The sequence below is a fragment of the Onychostruthus taczanowskii genome, unplaced genomic scaffold, assembly GCF_017590055.1.
Source record: "Onychostruthus taczanowskii isolate IOZ18803 unplaced genomic scaffold, ASM1759005v1 scaffold29, whole genome shotgun sequence".
Lineage (NCBI taxonomy): Eukaryota > Metazoa > Chordata > Aves > Passeriformes > Passeridae > Onychostruthus > Onychostruthus taczanowskii.
Window position 1 is genome coordinate 5962710 of NW_024500239.1, and position 14463 is coordinate 5977172.

Here is a 14463-nt window from a genome sequence, read left to right on the forward strand (position 1 = left end):
ACAGATTTCAGGATCCATGCACTGAATCTCTGTGTGTGTGTGTTTGTGTGTGTGGTTTATAAAAGCACTTCATGTGCACATATGGCCATATTTCTCCTCATTATTTTAAATTCTATGGTGACTTCTCCATGAATTCAAGTTCATGAGTAGGACAAGTGGAAGTCAGGAAAAGATAATCTTTTTCCTTCAGTGCAGTAACTTTTGTTATATAAAGTCAAAAAACTTTTGGCTTGAGCATTCAAGTGTTCGGACAATTGGAGCTGCACCACCAGGGAATAGTAGGGATTTGTGGAGAGAAGACGCATCTAAACAGGATGTCATGGTGGATCCTGAAGATTTTTCAGGAATATTGGAGCTGTAGTGTCTCAGAGATCAAACAGCTTCTTGTAAAAAGAGAAACATTTATTAATAACTAATAACATTAAAACTTCCATGGTTCCTATATAGAAATAGCTGTTATGAAATACTGCATCCAGAAACCTGGATGTAAATTAGTAAGTCTGCACAGCACTAACCAGCTCTTTAGTCTAACCAATAATCTGAATTAAAAGTTTGAGACATTAAGGGCTCAGACTGTGGTATGTTAACGAGTATTTACTTTCATTTATTTCATTAGTTTAAGCTGACTATTCTTTTACTATGACAAGAAAAGAGAGAATAAGAAGGATGATATCTTTATAAATCTTTGCTCTTTAGTTACATTTCCTCAATATTTTCCCCTTATTATACTAAAAAATCATTAGCTAGAGGTTAAGGGTATGGGGAATATTTTAAAGTAGGGGTATTTTTTTTCCCACTGAGCTATGAATTGTAAACCTGGATTTACTACTGTCTACGATACCCTTCCTAGGACAGGATAAACTTTACTCAATGGCTTTTTCTTCACTGTAAAAATTCATTTTTATAGAATCAAAGAATAGTTGAAATTGGAAGGGACCTCTAGAGTCCATCTTGTCTAACTCCCCTGATCCTGCAGGAGGAAAGCTTATTACCTCTCAGTTTAAATGGCAAGAATCGATCACAAAGAAAACACTTGGAATTACATCACATGCATGGTAGAATCTATCAAAACAAAGGTCTGAGAAATTACTTTTGGTAGTCTTCTCAGCATTATAATCTCACAGTAACATTAAACTCAAGCTTCATGACTGAACTCTGAATGGTTTTCAGAACACTGAACAAAATTGCTGTTTCTGGATTTGAATGAATATATTTTAACTTGTTCTATAGAAATTTCAATCACATAAGACCACACTCATACTCCCCATAAAAATGTAATATAACAAAGGATTGCACACTAAAATAAAGGTCATAACAGCTTCCTAAGCAAAATACCCACATAGGCTTTAAAAATTACATCTGTTAATTTTTTAAAACATATTTAATGAAATTAATCTGCATTCTAGTGGCAGATAATATAATGTAGTCTCAACTATAATGCAGTCTCAAAGCTTCATCTAGCATGCTAACCATGTCGGACTCGTTGGGTTTCGTACAGCTGAATAAGTTTAAGTATCCATGGTGGATGATTAATAAGCCCTGCTTCCTCTGTCTGTTTTTGGATGGCTGACTGTAGTTCAGGATACCCAGATTTATCCAGAGTAATTCCAGGGAATAGGTCATTAATGAGACTCATAAATAAAGGTTCATCTTCATCCACCTGTCAAGGATAAAGTAGGGGGAAACACATTATTTATTTATTGAAATTATTATTATAGTTGTAAACAATCTTCAAGATAAGCTATTTAAAAGATGGCAGCAAAAAAATCTTATCTCTTCCAAAGCAAATATTATAATTATCCATCAGTTTTATGAAGCAAGTTTCATACAATGAAATCACAAGTAGCAATTTCTAAATTAAATACTTTAGGCTGATAAAAATGTCAAGAACTTAATACAGTTTTCTTCAATGTATACATACACATATATTTCTTTATTTGTTATATAAGCCAGCAAGGTTTATTCCAATCATATTTTGCCTTAGAATTGTTATGATTTTTCCTCCTGTAAATCACTGAAGTGTTGCTATAGGTTTGAACGCGTGTACCAATGCGCTAAAGAGATTAACATCAGAAACAGAGTCATTGGTTCCATCACAAAAGTGGCTCCCAAGGTAAATACACAGAGTCTAGACATGCTATAACCTTTTAATTACAGCAATAAAAAGAAAGATGAATACTTTAAACAGTATTATCGAAAGATGCTACACTACACAAGTAGGTATTAGCTGCTTCCAATTACCTCACTTAATGCAATTCCTATGATGTTCGGAAGAGGCAACAAACTCCCAAGAAATGTATAAATGGAAATTCTGGATTAAGAAAGATCTTTGGTAACATTATTAAGAGTTAATACAAAGTATTCTTCCTTTCTCTCCTTAGGGTAAATAGAATTAAAAACAAGAGGCAATTAGAGGACCAGGTAGATCCCCTAGGATCTCATGGTATTTCCAAAGATTTTTTCAGTTTAAGCTTATGATGTGTTTTCCTCTCTTTAAAAGACAAATTGTGCTCACACAGTAACTGCATTCTGATTCTCAACTCACTTATAAATCATATTAAAAACTGCAAAATAATGTATCCAACTGGTGAAGAAAAATAGCTTTTCAAAGTGCATAATAAAGACCCTTAAAATGCAAACAAAATAATCTGTTGGGCAAAGTCATCAGTGTTATAGTACCAGTTTGGAGAGGTTCATGTCCCGCAGAACTCTCATCACAGCAGTTTTCTCTAGCTCTTGGGGATTAGATCTTTTCACTGCTCCAAGTGTTCTTAAAACAGACAGGATATTTCTAAGCCCAAAGTCATAGTGAACCTTGAAATAAAGCACAAACAAAATTGGAACTATAAAGATCAAATAGATCAAAACAAAAAAGAAGAGAGGACTGAAAATTAAATTCACTAAATAAATTAATATTATAGAACTTCTCAATAATATTAAAATTGCAGCTCTTCATCATTTCAAACAGATTTCCTGTGTTGTTGTTATCAAATCCTGAAGATATTTTCTAGTCATGTATGTCCATATTAGAAAGTGTACTTTCTGGTGGTACGGAGCTCACCCTTATTTCCCAGGCTTGACAAATTAGAACAATACACTGTACAAATCCCAGAATTTTCAGAAAGAAAGAACTTATTGATTTGTTTTGCAGATGATACCAAATTGGTGAACTAGATCACAACTAGAGTTCAAATTACCAAGGGAAATTCAATACCTTATGTATGCATGAGGCAATTAAATAAAAGCAAGTGCAAAATAGTAAAGATTGTATTAACCAACTGCACTAATAAAGAGTAACAACCCTTCTTCATTGAGTTTAGAAACAAACCGGGGGCACAAAGCTTTGTAGAAAAATATCTGACATTGGATTGATGTCACAGGCTTCCCAATGACTTATCTGCAATTTTAGTGGGCAATAAAAACACAAACATCCTTTTTAGGACAATTTAAAATATATTTCCATTGTAATTGACATTTCTATACTGTGACCAAAAGCTGGATTCCACATTTGGAGATGAACCCTACAGAAGAGAAATTTGAAAAGGAAAACACCAAACGATCAGTTGACTAGAAAATATATTGTTTCAGGAAAAAGTATAACAAAATCTACTGTAAAAGTAGGAAGAGTGAATATGTAGGATGAGTGACAATTAAAGTCTTCAAGATACCAGCAAAGAGGAAGACAGGAGGAATAGAAAGGAAACGAAGTAATTTGCTTAACTACAGCAAGGGGGATTCAAGTTAACTTTTGGAGAAAACTGTGGCCATAACAAAAATGAAACTTTGGATCACGTTGGTTGCCTGGGAAACTGCAACCTATCAATCAATAGAAAATGTTAAGAACGTTGACAAACATTAATAGCAAATTATTTAATTAAGAATTCTTTTTCCTCCAGAAAGGTAGATAGATGACTCCTCAAGGCTCTGCCCTGCCTCATTTTCTATTATTCAATCAGGTGCCAAGTTGTTACCAGTTGAAAAATTTAGGTATGAATATACAGCCACACACTGCCAGGAAATCTTATTTGCAGATGGAAACATTTACACAAAAAGATTAACAACGTAGTGTGATATTGATGAACTCAGACATCACCTGACTTCATCATCATTTAGTAAATGGCATGTCCTAGTGAAATTCCCAGAATCATGACAAGGACTGATATATTTCTTTTTCCCCATGCTAGAAGACCATCACTGACATACTGGAATGAGTTCAGCAAGTGATGACTATGTGAGAGGAAAGGAGGCAATGTCAAAATCTTCAACAGGGGAAATTCCAGCAGTTTGCATAATGAAAAGATTCTTCACAATAAGAGTGGCCAAACATAAAAAGTACCCAGAGAGGCTGAATATCTCCATCCTTGGAGACATTCAAAACTCAAAAAAGGCCTTAGCAACCTGCTGTAAAGTGCTAAGCAAAAAGTTGGACAACGTGACTTCTAGAGGTCCCTTCCAACTTACAAAAGTCTGTGATTTTATAAAAGTGATGACTTTGTTAAATTTGAATAAATATTTCCATACCCACCAGAAAATTTAAAATAAGCTTAAATTACTTTTAAAGACAGAACTTCTGATGCATTCTGGCCTACATGATTCAACTGGCCTACATGATGGGTGGTTCAAGGTGACCATCTTTATTTACCTTAATATGCTTTCTAGTTTTACAACTGCTTTATTTTTTGGGAATGGCACAGAAGAGCTAGGATTTATTGGCAAATGTGGATTATGAGTTATTTCTTTGCTACATCTTTTAACAGCAATCTTTAAAGATTGTGCCTGAGCAAAATGGGCTGCAGTGGTATAGCTGATGCTCTTGAAAAAAAGAATTAAAGATATAAAATACAAAAAGTCTCATCACTAGAAGCAGAGCTTGCTCCATGTAGAAAAAAGGGATATCAGTGGTTTGCTCCATATGAAAGCACCTTAACAAGATGATTCTCAAAAAGGGATTATCACCTCATTTGCTTTCTAGCTTTGTTAGGTTTTTCTTTTCAGTTTCTGTTTTTCCTTAAGCTGCATGAGGCCTTGTGGAAGGAGGTTCTAGGAAAGAAGTCCCGTAACAAAGCCAAGAAATTCACCTTTGGAGCTCTGTCAGAATAACTCTTTCACAGGCTTGTGTACACCTTGGGCTTCCTACATTTGCTAAGGACTATTCTTTTACTTTACTGTTTATTGTTTTTCTTTACTGAAGGAGATGACAGTCAGTCAGGGTGCCTTTGGCTACTTGTGAGTCAGAGTTGCTCTTTCTACAGATTCTGCATTTGTATGTGTAAAATGTCTGGAGGACTTCATGTGTTTCTTCCAGCACACTCCTTTTAGATTTTCTGCGGGGTAAGTTCAGCTGGTGAATGCTTGCTTGCTTTATTTCCTTTTGTTGATGTACTGCATTTCCTGAAAGCAGGCAATGTTCTGCCATTTCCTATTACACTCGTTCTTTATGTGAGCCTGATCTTTCCAGTCAACTACCTGGAAAATCCAGCATTACTTAACTTGAAATTTCAAATTTACCGTTAATAATTTGAATAAATAAGTTCCACTAGGAAAGAAAGATTAATACAAATTATAGGGTCACAGAATGGTTTGAGCTGGAAGTGACCCTAAAGATTATCTAGTTCCAAACCCCCTGCCATGGGCAGGAACACCTTCCACTAGGTTACTCAGAATCCCATCCAACCTGGCCTGGAACACTTCCAGAGATGGGGAGTCCAGAAACTCTCCAAGCAACCTGTTCCAGTATCTCACTACCCTTTAGAGTCAAGAATTTCTTTCTAATGTCTAATTGAATATGCCTCTAAGAAAGACTGTCTGTGCTTTATAATTTTAGCTTTCTGACTACACAGAAGCAATTTACATCCCACTGTACTCTCAGAAATATGTTCAGTTCATGAGACTCCCATATCTAATCTGATGAACTCATTAGATCTCTCTATATAATCACATATTGCATTAGATGTATTTCCCAACCTACAACAAACTTCACAAGGAACTTCAGCAAGTGTTTCAAATTATTTCATTACTACTACAATATCAACACACATTCAAGGACAGAAGTGGTGGACCCAAGTGAGAAGCAGAAGATCCAGACTGTGGTGGACAAGAGATGTCACGTTATGTATATTATGGTAACTCATGCTGATAGAATATACATGTATATATATATATAAAAAATATAAAACCTTGAAATCACACTAGCAAGGGAAAAGGGGATTGCTTCACAGGGTGACAAAAACCGCAACTGGCAGCCGAGGAGGAGGTGTGTCGTTAACATACAAAGTAGACCTAGCCTGCACAGGAGATGGGCGTTCTCACTGGTATGAACAAGAGAACACCCAGCAATGATGGCCCATGGAGATGTTCATCTCAGGTAGATGGGACCATCAGGGACACACACCGGAATGTGGGATTCCGGGAACTGAGGAGTGGATACACATCAGTTCCCAGACGAGGTTTTGTCCAGCAAAAGATTGAGAATAGAGGCAACAGAAATATGAAGAACCCTGAGGAAAACAAAGGGACTCTGCCACGGGCAAGAAAAAGGTATAAGAATGGACTCTGCCAAGTGGCATTTGTGAACAGAGGGGGATTCGGTGCGGTAGAGGCCGGATCTGAGTTCACCCAGTTTCGATCCCGGGGTCAGTGCTGTCTTTGATTGTTGGCTGACAGGACTGTATATCGGTCATGAATAAATTTCATTTTTATTTTTATTAAATTGGCTGGATCAATTTTTACCTATAACATCAAGGATGGTGGAACAGTGTGGAAAGTGACCCTTCTCAAGTGCATGTGTACAGATAAGGAGAGGTGAAGACAACAGTTTTGCGACAGAAGTTCTCACAGTAGAAGGAGGTGCTAATTTGAAGTGCCTGTTTGCCAAGGCACACAACATGACAACAAAATGTAAAAATTACAGCTTGTGTGCAGAGCAAACAGTGTACAGTCAAACTAGGAAATGTGGGGACGTAGGTACAATGGATGAATACAGATTCTTTAGGAAGGCTGAGACAGGATGGAGAGATGGGAAATTGCCCTTTAAAATAAAAGAGTGGGAACACTTTCCCTTAGGATGGCTAATGAGCCAGTTGAGAGAATTTGTGTTAGAATTGGAGGCCTCAACAACATTGTGGCTCAGCAACATCAGATGTCTGCTGTAAATATCCTGAGGAAGAAACCGATTAATCTTTCTTTCAACAACTGGAATCAGCCTATTCTTTGCAAGCCCTGATCCTCACTGGGGGCTTGACACACCTCAATATCTGCTGGAAGGGCAACACAGCAGGGCAGAGCCATTCCAGGAGATTTCAACACTCTCTCTGATATGTTGAATGGTGACTAGAAATGGTGACTAGACAAGACGGTCAGACATTTCAACAGCTTGACCAAAGAGGCTGTGCAGTGTTTGTCTATCCTTGGAGATATTCAGAGCTCATTTAGACAAGGTGCTGAGCCACCTGCTCTAGCAGATCTCACTTCAAGAAGAGGTAAAGCACCTGTTCACCTCCAGAAGTCCCAGAGAAAAAGATCCATTTTTCTCTGATTTTATGACATATAGAATGGACTTAGACAAGACCAGGACTGTCCAAAGGGCTGCTCACAGGCACAGGCAGGACAAACTAGCATATACTGTGGGCTTGCAGAAAGCCATGCTTCCTGGCGCATGCTACCAAGTATGGTGATCCATGATATGATACATTATATAAATGGTTAGAAGAAAGATCACTATACCAGGCTTCTCTGATGGATACTGTAGAAATGTTAGGTGATTCTGAAGAAATTGTAAATATGCATGGAAGACTATTCCCCAGAGACATCATGGCTGACTTAGCAAGAACTATGGAATTTAAGTTATAAGAAGATATAAGCATAAGATGCAGACGTGAAATTGTGATGTAGCCAAGTGTAAGAGCTGGGCCTATGTGCACACCCAGAGCACTTGGTCATTAATTTTCATAAATATCAAGGACCTCCCTTGCTAGCATTACCATATCTGAGGCAAAGGACTGATCTGAGACAAGGTGATTGAGATACCTGCCTCCACAACAAAGCATTTGAACAAAACTGGCACAGGAGTTTTCCCAGTGGGAATCTCAGACAGTTCCACAGAGTCCTCCAGGTGGTTCCTATGATCCCTAAGCCAACTGATAAGAGTTACTTATATGCTTCAGTATGTTGATTAACATGATAAATGGAGAATCTCCTTATCTCTGAGGCTCCAGACGGCAATTTCTGCTGAAGAAATGACCAAACTGCACAGAGAAACTCTGCTCTCTCTGTGCAAATGCAGTAATGATAGTGTATAAAATATTGTACACCCTTAAGATAGTTAAGTTTTGTACAGTTAGGTGTTGTTTGGGCGTGTGCACTTTTAAGTACACTGGCCAAGGGTTAACTAGTTCCAGCATCTGTGACAACACAAAACAAGCAAAGCACTTTTGCAGAGGTAGAAGGTCAAATTTCTGATGCCTGCTTACGTGGCTTTTTCACATTGAAGGAAAGAATCATGTCCTGGACAAAAAATGACCACACAAATTGAGGCAATACGAAAACTTAGTTTTACAAAGACCAGGCACTAATAAATATGTGATATAGAACTAAAATTATAGTAGTCTAATATAGTAGTATATTATAGTATAGTAGGATATAGAAGTACAGTATAGTCAATTAGCACAGTGATTAGCATCACTATCCAACCAAAGCAGGCATTTGAGCCACAATTTATCTACTGTTCATATGATTTCTCATTTAGACTCTCCAGTGGACAGGGCATTCAAAAGCCAGTACAGGGCATTCGAAAGGAAAGAACCAAATTTTCTTCTACTTTTAAACACCCCATCCCAAACGGAACAGCAGTATTCTCTTTCTAGTAGCACTCAGCAAGATAGAGCCTTGTAGGTGCTCTGTAGTTATTTACAATTCTTACACTGCCTCTGATATAAACCTGACTTTCATAAGTGAAGACATTGAAAAATGTGCCCTCTGCAAGTTCAGCACAGCAAAATACACTGTTCCTCATAACTTCTCCAGTAACTGCACTCTGTTTAAGAATCACAAATCAAACTTCCCATACTACTCAATTCACTGTGAAAAATAAAAACAACATGATCATTTCAGACACTGTTTCTGGAACTTGAAACCGAAAACCCTAAAAAATGTATATGCTCATGAGTGTAAAAATAATTACATATTCTATGAAAGTATATTGTCTCCATATCCTTCCAGTGACAGCTTACAGTTGGACAAATATTTATTTTACCTGTTTAGATAACTGCTCTTCACAGAGTTTGTAGAGTGTATAGAATTTTTGACTGAGGATTTGGTTGTCTCGGAAACCAGCACTTGCCAGCTTGACTCGCATAATAATCCTACGGTCAGGCACCATCATGGCAACCGTGCGAAACTGAATCTTCAGATTTTCGGGAAGTTCCTGTCGTCCTGCATAGCCGGGGTTCTGAAAATACAATTTATAAACCCAAACAATATATAATGGTGGCAAGGTAGGAAGTTTTATCTTTCCTGTTAACTATTCAGCAAACACAGGAGCACATGCGAAATTACGAAGGAAAACTTGAGCATGTTGCAATGACACGTCAGCAGTGCACAGTTGCCTCAGTACTGCAGCTGATGAAGTATGGGGTATCACAGGCTATTTGGAGATGTCCAAGACCAAAAGATATAGACAGACAGCCACCTACAGATCTTGCTGCAGCTCTTTTAAATGGTTACTTCCTCAGAGTCATGACAGTGTACCAGTGCTGGAGATTACTGTCCCCTGTGAGCATTCCCAGACAATTTCAGCGCAAAGCCACTCAAGCAGTGCAAGCCATTACTGAGTATAATTTAAACTAATGGATCTGACCTTTCTCTGAAGATGTCTAAGTCATTCATATGAGTACTGCATGGCTCAGTTGTGACAACTGTAGTCACTAGCTGTGCAGTGATAACTTCTTTCATCTCTTTCAGCTCTTTCCAAACTGTCTTCCCCCTGGCCTTTGTATGGCACTTATTTGCACTCTTTTTCAAATTACAGAGATAACATTAACACTTTTTTAAAGATAGAACCCCTTAAAATAAGACAAAGGCTTCCATTTTGAGTGGGTATGTAGGTAGCTATGGAGGGAGAGATACAAAGATGATTTTAAGGCATTCTTATATTTTCCTGCTGCTTTGCCTCCTGCACTGCTAGAAGCAGTCCACAGACACCAAAGATAAATCTTCAGGAGGCCAGTGAACCAGAGTGAGGGTGCTTTCCTGCATGCTGTCTTCTAGGATTGAGGTCAAAACTTCTTCCCAGGTGGTAAAATACTGACCAGACCAGCTAGAGTAGTCCTTGCAGTGGTCAATTCTGTTTCATTTTGACAGACTTTGACTAAAAATATGAGGGTGTTAAGTTTAATCTCAATCTGTCAAATATTCAACTAAAAAAGTCCTTAAAATACATAGTTAACGATAAATGCATACCTCAAGTCCTAAGATCCAGTTAAAAATATGGACAAGAGAAAATTATATCATAATTATTTTACCAAATTATTGTTCAAGATTCATTAACTATTTTCTAACAGACAGTTCCAATGCTTCAACAGGGAAGTTTCAATAGGAATTGGAACAGAAAAGATTTTTCACAATGATGTCATTTACATGTATTTACAGACATACCATAGTCAGAAATATACCAAATTCTCTGTCCATGTCAACGACATCACCATCAGTGAAAGTGAACCTCAGTTTCTTTTTTTTCTTACACTGAAGGACAATATATATCTGCTGAGCTGCCACTGATAAAACTGGAAGTTCAATGCGGTTAAATTCATCAAAGCAACCCCACGCACCCGACTGAGCTAAACCTAAGAAAAGCAAAAAGAGAAATATCCAGTTAAAATAGCAGATCAAACAAGAGTAATTTATATACAAAATAGAACATGTTCTATACAACTTAGTGTAACATGAGAAGAGCAGAGAACATGAACACTGAATAAAATGAGAAGTAAAAACTCAAAATAAGTTGGGCTGTGCGTTAATGACACTCAGGAAAAGTATCATCCCTTGATGGAAAGATACATAGACTTCTTTACAAAGAATCCTAGACTTCTACAGCAACCGTTAGGCAGAAAGTGTTAATTAATACTGTATATAGTACCATATAGTAGCATAAATGTGCATGGAAACTAGTAGCATGGTAACTAGTACTATAGTAGTATAAATATAGCATGGAAACTCATCTATGCAGGGGATGAAGTTGTCAAAGATGAGCTTGAGAAACACCTACCTAAATGAAAAGCACAAAACCAAATAGAGACCACTACATTTCTGACAGAAGAATTGTAGCATTTTATAACAATTAATTCATAGGTAAAAAATTACTGGGGATTAGCATCCTACTGTTCAAGAGAGAAGAAAGAATCTGATGTTACACAGTTAAATTGGAATTGTTACTTGGAACAGGCCAGGGAGTTCTAGACAGACAGTAGTACCCACAAACGTCATGAAATTAATGGCTTTTGGAAGAGTCAAGTACTCCTTCTTCTCTATCATGCTAACAGGATTGAAATAGGAGAGCCTACAATGGCTGCCTTCCAGAGCAGTAGAGGGAAAGCTACATAATCCCCTGCTCTTCCACACCCCTTTCACAAGAGACAAAGGCTAGTAAGTCTATGCAGGAGTTTCATGGATGCCATCCCTCCCTTCCCAAAGACCACACAGAACTAATACTTCAGATTGCCTGGGTCCATACCTAGAAATGTTCAGAAGTGGAGCTTAATTCACTCCACTGAGTGATGGAGCTCAGCTTGGCTTAAGCAGTTTGAAGGCAGCACTAAACGCAGAAATAGAGCACATGTCCAAGAAAAGGCATTTGTGTTTGCAAGGTTGAATAACCATGCCCAGAGCTCCCCTGAATCCCCATGCTTTATATGGCAATGCTTATAGCGCTGGTAAAATAAATCTATGGGTGGTTTTTGTGTAAAGTTAATTCCTTAAGAGCTTTAGCTAGTTCAAGAGAAAGTATTCAAAAATCAACAACAATATTATGAAGACATATTCTTTCACTTTTTCTTGTTTTCTTTTGATTTTTTTCCTTCTCTTGCCTTTGCTCAGCCTGTTCTTCTCATAATATGCTACTTCCCTTTCCTCTGCTTTTCCTTGTCTGACCTTCTCTTGCCCTTTAAGATATTCTTTCAAATGCCCTTAATACCACTTTTATGTTTCTTTTCTGACATTAATTTTTTATGTTTTTTCATGCCCATTAACCAACTCTTTTAATAATGTTGCATCAATTGGTCTTTTTTACCCATGTAATTTTGGAAAAAAAGAACTAGAGGAGTCAAACCAGGTCAAAATCAGTGATAGTACAACCAAAATTGGCTTCTTAAGGTTTTATTCAGTCAGGGCAATACTGCAGATCTCCCATGAAAATTATCCCAATTCCATATGCAACCTTTCCCTAAACTGCTTCTGATTAATTTCTATTATATTATAACGAAAAAAAGATACTCCAAAGGAAAAGAATCTGAAGAGGATGAAAAGTTACATAGACTTAGTAAAAAAAAATTACAAGCAAGTGGAATATATACAAATACCACAATGACATAATGATACAAAGATTGAAGTAATTCTATCAAAAGTTACCAAATTTAAAACATTAAATACTCAATCCTACTGTCTTTGAAAACAAAAAAAGTATGTTCCTTTACTTCAATGGTGTGGCACCAAGTCCTTTAACTGATGTTCCTCTCCTTTTGTGAGGAATATCTGGGCCCTGTATGCCCTCAGCAGCCCTTCCTGAGGCTTCTATCCAAACTCTGTCTTCCAGTCCAGGAGTTCCCTTGTAGCTCAGGCAGGTCAGAACTGCACTGTGTGCACAGTCCTATCTCCTCTTATCCTGAATTGCTGAATGAACTTTCTGAAGGAGCCCACAGCTCCACAGTGTTACTCCCAGTCCTGCCTCCTGCTGGTTCTGAATAAACTTCCCAGACAAATCCTGAATCCAGCTGGTCATTTCACATTATCTGATGTCACTGGACTGCGGATGGGAACAAGCTGCCAACAGCCTGCCCTGCTTAGGCACTGTGGGACTGTGCCCTGCTGAGTGAAGTCCCTGCCCCTGCCTCTGTGCTGACCATCCTGAGCTCCTGGCTCATCTTCTCTCATGGAGCTCCCCCATTCTTGCTGCTCCCTGATAAAAAAAAAAAAAAAAAAACAAAAAAAAACCAAAAAAAAAAAAAAACAAACAAAAAAAACCCAAAAACTTATTGCAGAGATTTCTCAAATTCATTTGTCCCCTTCTGTAACGTGTTATATGACTCCTAGGATCCATCCTAAAAAGAAACCCAAAATAGTGGGTTTTTTCTGCTTAGTTTATTAAACATAAATATCTACGCTTTGGGATGCAACACGGAAGATCTCTAAAGCTGGATAGTTTTTAACTAAGAAACTTAGTTCTGTATAATATTGTCTCTTACACTTACTGTCTGTATCTTAAAGGGTTTTGAAAGTAATTTCTGTATAGAATGGTGAGGTTCAGTTCTGACCAAATCGTTTTTTCTTTGGGAAAGGAAAAAAAAAATCACTTGTTTTGTAATGCCACCTGCTGCATGGAGTTAGGAAACCTCATTCTCAGACAAAGCCAATATCCCACAGCTTTGAATAAACTCAGTTCCTGCAAAATTATTTCATTCTGGTGGTGTTGAAAAAGGAAAGAAAATACACATCTATGCTAAAAACACACACACAAGCAAAGGCACAGCAAGTAATCTCTCAGCTGCAAAACAGCTCAGAGACAATGTAATTTTGCCATATTGTGAATTAAATTCTGTCCCCATGCTGAACATATGATGGTTATCAAATACAGAAATGGAGTAAAAGCAGAAAATAAATGACAGGACTAAAGAGATCTTTAATTATATCTAAAAAATATGGCAATGCCCCTTCCCCAGTCAGTACAGACATCCTACAAACCTGGTCTCAAATGATGAAAGAATCTCACAGAATAGCTATTAGCCCCCCAGACTATAAAATGTATATCTGCAATGCAGAGCCATGTGTCCTTCCACGCATTTTTCCACATTTTTTCTCCAGATTTTACATAGGAGTAGAGCTATAGTGATATAATTCAATGGAAATGTCACTGAAACAAAGCTCTATCAGCCAAAATGCAACCCAGAGGCAGCAAACTAAAGAGTAATCATTGGTCCTGAAAGAATTTACAGAGTGCCAGACTTGTCTATTCACCTTCTGAATTAAGAGAAATACACAATCTTATGTTAAATATTGCATTAAATACCAAATTACAAAAAGTTACTTCAGGTAAGACTGGAATTGCTTGACTGTAGATATAGAAAACAGAACCACAGTGAACACAATTTTATACCCATCCGCAGGCAACCACAGACAAAAAGTTTTCTGAAGGGTATCCACCAACCCTTTTCAGGAACAGTGATCAAGTATCCCTGGTTTGCTATTCACGGGCAATTT

General features: G+C 37.5%; 1 protein-coding gene across 1 annotated transcript in view; it reads right to left on the bottom strand.

Moving 5' to 3' along the window:
* LOC121337750 (dynein heavy chain 5, axonemal-like) overlaps positions 1–14463 on the bottom strand; it is a 152442-nt gene that overhangs the window by 86176 nt on the left and 51803 nt on the right. The window contains exons 42-45 of the mRNA XM_041408038.1: positions 10651–10838; positions 9251–9445; positions 2680–2814; positions 1471–1660 (exon numbers count right to left, since the gene is read on the bottom strand). Coding sequence (XP_041263972.1) covers positions 1471–1660; positions 2680–2814; positions 9251–9445; positions 10651–10838 — 708 coding nt within the window. The remainder of the gene's footprint in view (positions 1–1470; positions 1661–2679; positions 2815–9250; positions 9446–10650; positions 10839–14463) is intronic.